Genomic DNA, 8,591 nt, shown 5'->3' with positions numbered 1-8,591 from the left:
AAGAAGAGTTTGGTGACCGCTGCATTTTAACGTCGCTCCACGGAAACCACTGCGAAGAAAAGCCGATGCCTTCACGATGTTGAGGCGCAACCCGAGGCAGAGAAGCAGACGGCGTTCGACGTATGTACGATGCTAGGCCTTACTCCTGCATCGAAATTTTCTATGGCAATGCTATCGCTGGATTCTCAAGCTGTCGCGCAGAACCTATTGCGAATAAAAGTGGACGCGGTTACGACTTAGCGACGTATGCTCGGGTAAGTGAAAAACCGCATTAAAAAACAGAATAATTGCTGCAAGATACTCGAGTCGTAGAAAATCTGCCCAGCAGCCATGTTGAAAATATTCATTTGCCAGAACAAGATTGGTTCGGGCAGGTCGTGACGTCACGGAAACAACGGGGCGCGATTGGTGGCGGAGGAATACAAGATTCCCTTTGAGGGGCATTTGCTGCTACCTTCTTGACTTGTAACCGACTATAGTAATGGTGAGTGTCTTGCCTCCGGCCACGACGAGAGAAAGGGGGAAGGAGGAACTCCTCTCTTCCCGGGAATGTCTTTTGTGCGTCGCACAAGTTGCTATTGTCCCCCTACAAGATTATAGAAGATTAACCCGTCACTCAAAATTCGTGCAAAAGCAGCCCTTCGGTGGCTGGAAGGACTAGGCCATCCTCTCGACGTCAGCCTCGCCGTAGCTTTGCTCGTCCCGAGACGACCTACGTCACGATTGCGTTGGATGTCACGTGGTCTCCACTGGGCTTTCTCCGAGCGCTTGCCAGAGTGGGCCGTTTATAAGAAAAAAATACAGCCACCAGGCTCAAAATACAAACGTGCGATTGTCATTTACGGATATTGTGGATCATATTCAACCTGTTTTTGAACACGACGGGCACATTTCAAATTTCGTTAAAGTATCCCTTTAAGGTATATGTGGCATGCGTTATTGTGGTACACCAGAGCACTTCAAAAAACCTATGTGACAATCTTTGTTCATATGACATATCTAAATTTCCTAAATCTTACTTTAAATGGACAGTTTCAGACAGCTGTCTCGGCAGTACAAGCACTGTGAGCAGCCATACCTCTTTTTCTACCTATAGTAGGCTGCAGGTCAAGACGGTAGGGCGAGGAAAGGTAAGGCTGGAAAGGACAAAGCAAACAGAAGGCTGGAGAGGAGAGATAGAAACCTCTGTCAAGCATTCTGTCTGCTTCCCCCTCCCCAGTCTCCCTTTCCATCACTCTATCTTCTTAAACTGTAACTTACTTTGGTGGTGAAAGTGCTTGTGAGATGCAGACACCTTCAGTGGTGCAACTTTTTTTGTAGTTGAAGTATATCATGGGCAGATCTCATTTGGACTTTACCCTCTTTTTAGGGATGCCTGCTCACGACAAGTTTGCCGCCATCGTGACCTCGAAACGCCTCTTGAAGGACTTGCGCCAGTTGTCGCCCGACACCCAGACATTTTCTCTGGAGTCATTTCACAACGTCTTGAATGGGTTCGCTCCTAAGTCGACAGCATTCTCATCAGAGGGCATGCTTGCCAGGTTGGTATATATATATATATATATTACATACACACACATATACACAAACATACGTGACATGGCCAAAGTTTTAGATCAACATAATGTATCTTACAATACTAAAGTCTGATGGTGAATTCCGCTCGCAGATCTCGAGCGCTCCAAAAGCGCTCCCATTTGGAGCGCGCATATTCCGCTCGCAGATCTGGCTCAGGTTGGTCATCTTCCACTCGTAGATTCTGGCAGCGCCCGCTCCACGGAGCGCCCCAAACTCCGCCGAACTTGCTCTGCGGGATTTCACAGATCTCTCCGGAAGTTGATAGAGCGGCCCACGTGATTTCCGTCTAAATCGGCGGTGCGCACGCGCGGCAAGGTTGGAGAGATTGGTGGGCCGGTAGGGCCACGGCCGGTTGGTGGAGTTGGTTCTGTTCGGGTGCGTGGGTTGTTTACTCTGGATTGGGGAATGTGGAGTGTGGCAAATCGTAAGCGCTGACATCTGTGATCGTGAGAGAAAGAACGAGAAAAAGAATGACAGAAAAGCCGGAGGCAGACGCAAGGTTAGGCCTATTCATTCTGCAGCCAGTGATTGTTTACCTTTTTACACTGCATTCCGTCGGCGTTTTCCCGTGAAATAAAGCAAGAAGTAGTTAGGCAACGACCGCGCAAGTGATGGTTTGTTACCTCTGGGTTTATTAAAGTCGTACTACAAACCTGAACTCCACTGCTGGCAATCGCTGTCAGTGCCCCGCCGCTTCGAGGCGGCCGAAAGGTATGCGACGGTGCCGAACGCGGACGTCTTCGTTATTTGTGACATGGGTGCCGTGGTACGTATAATTTCGCCCGGCCTGTGTTGCGTGTTACTTCTGCAGCTAAGCAGTGACAGTCGTTACTGGTCGTCGGAAAGATCAGCCGGCTGAGGTGTTGGTGGGCTGGTCAAGTTCGAGCAGCGGCCATTTTGTACGGCGGAGGGAGAAGGGGTGGGGAGGGGTGTGGGGGAGGTCGCTCCAAAAATGCAAGTTTATCTTCCCTTCGTCGATTCGGAGCGGGTCCCACGGAGCGGAATTTTGCCTCCCTCACGGATTTTGGAAAGCGCTCCAGATCTACGAGTGGAATTCACCATGACATTTTTGTCTGCGTATCCAGGGTAATGTGAATATGTGACCCAGCTATACACTAACTCAAGGCTGCTATATCATGCCGTAATTGACAGAACAGTGACTTACATGATGTGATCATAAGTATCCAATGATGTTGCAATCAAGGTGAAAGCACATCAGTCCCTCTTGATGCGGCAGTGATTGAAGTAAAGCATAAGCTCGTGCTGCAAAACTCGGGGAGCCGTGGGTTCAATCCTCATCCCAGCACATTTCAATCTGAATGAGCGTCGTACCAGCATGCGGTCCTGTGTCACTACTGAGCCCAGATTAGCGGTCTTTAATGTGCACATACTACACTGGCTAAATTTCTCATCTACAGCAAGTAAGAATGTTTATAAAACCTCTTGCAGACTAACTGACCGCTGTATAAGCACCAAACAACAAATCTGACAGCTGACTCTTGATGCTTCGGAAAGAAATCTCTATTTGCCCCCACAAGGAACTCGACCCCCTGACATCCAGCTCAGAGACTCTTTTTGTGGGTTTAGGGATAAGGCTATCAAAGTCCCAACAACTGAAGCAGCCTGCAGATCAAAAAATTGCTCAGCCAATTTGGGATTACCCAACGGGCAGTCCTTTCAATTGGCCATTTGTATAGGCTTCTCCCTTCGTGAAAGCTGGACAGCACTTTTAAATGAGAAAAGAAGGCACACAGAGCAATACTTTCTAGGTTTTTGAATGCTGAGGCTGCATCTAAAAATCATAAAGAGACTATCCCAGAAATCTTTTTATTGCATACGTTGGTTGCTTTAGTGTTGTGGAAAAAGAAGGACGGGAGGGGGAAGCGGCACAATAAACTCAAAGCCATGCCAAACAAATGGAATGCTGTGGTTTGTCGTAATACCTGGCCTTTGCACACCATTTAGGACCCGCCTGGCAGCACTGCACTTTAATGAGAATGCGGAACGTCAACAAGCGATGACGAAAGATGGAGAACATCAGTGGAAAGTGAAGTCACCGAAGGCAAGGAAGGGGCACCATGTCGTGTGTCCAGTGAAGACAGAGATAACATATGGTAACTATGCACATATATTACATCACCCTTTCAGGCAATGTTGGTGATGTGATTGGCTTCAGTCATTTTGGAGCACCTTTCGGAGCATCCAAAAATGAATTTCGGAGCTGCAAAAATAATTTTTGGAGCGTATAGGCACACACCTCATTTGCATTCCTACCACTGCATATCTGAAGATTCTTGCGTTGACCTGTCTAACTAGAAGACGCTGTCTATTTTGTCTTCCGACCTCCGTGCAAATTTTTATTGACATCAATTGTATGGCAGGTTTGATTCGCTCTAAAAACAAAACTAGATGTCTACTTCAAAATAGAAACACCAGGCACAACATCATGCTGACTGATGAAGGACAGTCTAAACTGCCGTGAATGGTTCTTTAGGTAAACAGTCAAAGGTAAACCAACGTGATATTAGAACAGAATAATATTAGGTACCTGCGACAAGGCAAGACGCAAAATTGCGATGCCTGCTTCGTGGTTTTTGCTTCACTGCAGCGCACTAAAGCATGGCACAACAGAGCTAACCTGCCTGAACAGATCACGAACATGAGAAATTTGCGAGACTTGCGAGTATTGTCAGTGTTTGACACAGATATCAAATCGAGTGGTGTTATTCGAGGCCATAATCAAAGTTCATTTGGCGCTGCCTAATTAGCCCCATCGGGTTGCAACGTCTAAAGTGAAACAAAGTATAGTTAAATATTTACGAAACTCTTGCACGCTAAATAAACTTTGAACAGGCCAAGAATCTGGAGAGAGCGATACCATCGGGGCAGCGGACTGAAACAGCTAGTGATCATTGCAATGGCTCTAGCTGGCCGGCAGACAGCACAGTGCGTTAGTCATTAGTCGCCATAGTATGCAAGCTATGGAAAGCCAGTTTTCGCATTGTGCACTATGGGTGCTCGCGCTAGTGCTGACAGCACTGCAGCTCCCCACCCCCCTCGACGAAGAGTTGCGTTTTTTATGGCCCTTCCACATCAAATCGTGCGGCAGATAAATCGCAAAACTTTCTAATGAGGGTCTAAAAGCATGTGTTTGGAGACGCAGATAGCCATTTTTATTTTTTTACTAGACTCCGACGGTTCACCAGTTCACTCTTTTATGCTTTCTAAAGTAAAACATGGTCTGTCTCTTGATGACTTCTGGTCTCATTTCTTTCAGGCTATGTCCAGGAGCTGATGGCTGTGGTTGTTGGAATGTGTGGCTCTTCAACCTTTCTGAAGAAGTTCCAGGCCACAAGAACACCTCCAAAGCCAAATATGAGCGACCAATCGGAACGGCCATCAAAAAAAGAGTTAATTGACTCCAGAGTCAGCCGCTTTGCCAAGGCGAAGCCGCAGATTGTGTAACTTATCATTACGATCTGAACTACCAATATCATGTGGCTCTCTTCAGCTGTCTTCTACTTAAAACATTTTTTAAATTTATTTATAATATACCGCAGGCCAGTGATGGGCCCAAGCAGGAATGGATGCTGTTTTTCTTCACACGGTACTTAGAATTTATACATAAAACGAAAAGGAGGGGCGATTGAAAACACATAAACTACATAAAACACAGAGCACACTTTAATAAGCTGTTCAATTGATCATAGAACATTCTCCAAAGTAAAAACATGGGGAGGCAAGGAGATCCGATCTGGGGAAAAAAGAGTATTTAAAAGCATTTGTGCGAACGAATATGGGAGTTATTTTTTGTGTGTGGTCATGTCTTGTCTGTTTAGTAGATGGCTGAACGTAGGATGATGACTCGAGGCGAAGTTTGTGATACCAAAACTGAAAATTGAATTTTAATCTAGCTACTTTCTTGCGATCTTCTAGAGCAGTGGTTCTCAAGTGGGGGTCCGCGGACCCCAAGGGGTATGCGAAGGCATTCTAGGGGTCCGCGAAGCCCGGCCTCATCAGTCAAGCCCAACAATAAAAGTTGTCTTTTCTCAGATTGAGAAAAAATGTTTCAGTTTTCGGGCGAACTTTTACGTGTGTTTGTCAATAAGAGAGGTCTGCTTAACACTAGCCTTTAGTTATATCCATTTATTTAATCAGTATTATATTTAACCCAAGCTTTTCCTCACTCATCATCATGAACGGGGTCCTCCGTCCTTTCCGCCGATCCAAAAGGGGTCCGCAAAACATTGATCGTTGAGAACCACTGTTCTAGAGGAATGATATTGGTTCTAATTATTTGGTAGTAGAGTCATGCCGGAGATAACAATTATATGTAAAACGAACTGCTAGTCTCTGGACCTGCTCAAGCCTGTTAATATGTTTTTTCGTAAAGGATCCCATCTAGTGCAAGTGTACTCCAACCGAGCCCTTATTAGTGTGCTATAAGCTAGAAGTTTGACATGACAAGTTTGTTATATTTGAATAAAATACCGGAATGAGAAACCCTATCAAATGCTTTGCTCAAGTCGAGAAAAATTACGTCGACTCGGCCGGGTTTGTCGACTATTGAAGCGAAAGAATTAGTAGAAATAAGTTCTGTGGTAGTGGAAAGGCCTCTCCAGAAGCCATGCTGAAAGGCGAGATGATGTCATGCTTACCTAAGAATTCAGTCATGTAATTAGAAATTGTATGTTCTAAGAGCTTACATTATGTGCTGGTAAGTTTTATGGGATGGTGATTAGTTAACAGTGAACAATGTCCCCTTTTAAAGGCAGGTACAACATGTGCAATATGCCAACCTCAGGAAACAACACATGAAAACAAGGAATGAAAAATGACAACAAGGAACGTAGCAAGTGATTCAGCGTGACGACGAAGGAAGGCGTGGCGAATATTATCAGGATCACACAATGATTTCGGCTTCAAATTTTACGAACTCTTGACTAATCTGGTTGAATTATCGAAAGAAGTCTGTCGCGGGCCAAGATGTGAAAACAGATTAAAATCAGTGGCCATTTTCTGCTTGTGACTCATGGTTTCTTCAATTCGAACGGAATCCACGGTTTTCTGTTCATTTGTAGTGAGAATGTGCCAAAATTTTGTTGCATGTTAGAATAGGAAAACTCTCTACCTGCACGAATTTTTGTCATAAGTGTTTGCTTTAAATTTCGAGTAGTGGAACTGTTGGACCAAAGCTTTCCACTGTTTTATTTTTTGTACCAGATGAATTGGGTCTCGGGTGATCCAAAGGTTCTTAACGGTGTACGTTCAAGACAAAAACGGTGCAGTGTCGCTTTCAAGCCTTTCTTTTTGCGTCTAAACATATTTCTGGCCTCGTCATTTGCCAAGATTGCTTCGCGGACCACAGCAATTGGCTGTTCAAGCGCCCCGCAAGAAAGTTGACGGACAAGCATTTCTGAAAGTATGTTACGAATAAATCTGTGGTGTTATTATGGTAGGTTCATTAGGCACGGCAAAAAGATACAAGTGAGCTGGTAAGAGTAAAATGATTGAAAAAATCCCCCAAACCAGGTTAGGCGTTTACTGAGCCTCCAAAAATCTTGTGTACTGCTCGGACACGAATTCTCCAATCCGTGCCACAACACACGCAGGTAGAACTCGCCTGTTATGCCAGCCCAGCCTCTGCCACAACCACCTGGCGAACTGCCGGTAGGCAACAAAACATAGCCGACTGCAAAGAACAAATATAATACATATAGTCGGCGAAGCACCGCTTGCATTTCGCACGAAATGAATTAACAATGTTGGTGCCGGGCCGTCGCACTGCTGCAGCACAGCCGAATCAAAGTTTGAGAGCTTACGTAGTACTTGCTCGCTCCACGGCTCATTTGGAACCCTTGCTCTTGCAGCTCCCAGTACTTACGTTACCCGTAGCACAACGGGGTCCAGACATGGAATGCGAAAATATGCATGGTTGATGCAGCCGTTGTTTTGAATTGGGACGGGGGCGGCGCACTCCCGGCAGCAGAAGCACTCTCGAGCGGTCGGCGCTAATATGCACCACTTGCAAGTGCACCTTCAAAGAAATATATCATTTTATATCTTTGTTACTTCCGTGCATCTTAACCTACCATTCCGTACTTTGAAGCCGCCCCACTCCTCGTCGTCCGATTCCGATGAAGAACTGGAGTCGTCGTCGAAAGACTCGCCGCACTTCTCAACAGGCATACCGGCGTATAGGACTAGTCCCATGTTGTCGCTATAGCGCAACATATCTAATTGCATCTCGCTCAGTTGCGATGTATTCATGGCTATCGCAGCGATGAGAGGCGCCGATTCAGAAAAACATCGATGACATCAGTGCCATCAGCGCAGTAAAACTAAAACCTACCGGCACACCGCCAACTCGCCGCAGCTAACGCTCCCATTCTCCTACTGCCGGGAGAACTTCCGGTTCCGGAAGCAGTGTACGTCACGACTTGTTTTGCGGTCAGTGGGAGAGAAAGAAAAAGTCGATATTTCATTAATTTTTTGTGTAAAAGTTAATGAACCGATGCGAAAACGGACGCCTGTTCGGCATTCAGTGAGCATTGACGGTTTAATGTAAAGGTTATCGGGCAAAAGTAGAAAAGGTCATTTCATGGTCCCTTTAACTGGAACGTGTTTTTCTTTTAGAAGAGAGGGAGGCATTTACCTTAGTGGCGTATTCACTGTGCCTTTAGGGGGCTCGGCGAACATTACATGGGAGATCATTGTAGCGATAAGCTGTGTGGGTAAATAACTAAAATCTGCTAATCAACTTTCCCACGAGTGGGTTTCTAGCTCGTGTTGCAATTATATATTTAAAGTCATTAGACGGTAAATAAATTTGGACGTATTGCTAAAACCCAAAGGGATTTTAGGTATCTAGGTTTTCAGTTTTTTTATGGCCAAAACATAATTGGCTCGTTTGGCCACGGGAATCGCAGTACCGCTATTTCTGCATACTTGAATAAAGCAATCACTCGCTAACACATCGTACAAAATAAATAGCGTGTTAATAACACTGTTTA

General features: G+C 45.4%; 1 protein-coding gene across 1 annotated transcript; it reads left to right on the top strand.

Moving 5' to 3' along the window:
• Positions 1 to 1,371: 1,371 nt before the first annotated feature.
• On the top strand, positions 1,372 to 5,250 carry LOC120838885. The gene is made up of 3 exons (XM_040209013.3): positions 1,372 to 1,541; positions 3,544 to 3,692; positions 4,856 to 5,250. The coding sequence occupies exons 1-3, from the start codon at positions 1,372 to 1,374 to the stop codon at positions 5,041 to 5,043; spliced, it is 507 nt and encodes a 168-aa protein (XP_040064947.3). The 3' UTR covers positions 5,044 to 5,250.
• The last annotated feature ends 3,341 nt before the right edge of the window (positions 5,251 to 8,591 follow it).

The sequence above is a fragment of the Ixodes scapularis genome, unplaced genomic scaffold (genome assembly GCF_016920785.2).
Source record: "Ixodes scapularis isolate PalLabHiFi unplaced genomic scaffold, ASM1692078v2 PGA_scaffold13__105_contigs__length_92229423, whole genome shotgun sequence".
NCBI lineage: Eukaryota > Metazoa > Arthropoda > Arachnida > Ixodida > Ixodidae > Ixodes > Ixodes scapularis.
This window is presented reverse-complemented; position numbering and strand designations above follow the sequence as displayed.

Coding starts and splice junctions, on each gene's coding strand:
- LOC120838885 (XM_040209013.3), top strand. CDS start 1,372: ATGCCTGCTCACGACAAGTTTGCCGCCATCGTGACCTCGAAACGCCTC. Junction 1,542..3,543: donor TCAGAGGGCATGCTTGCCAG/GTTGGTATATAT, acceptor CACACCATTTAG/GACCCGCCTGGCAGCACTGC. Junction 3,693..4,855: donor GAAGACAGAGATAACATATG/GTAACTATGCAC, acceptor CATTTCTTTCAG/GCTATGTCCAGGAGCTGATG.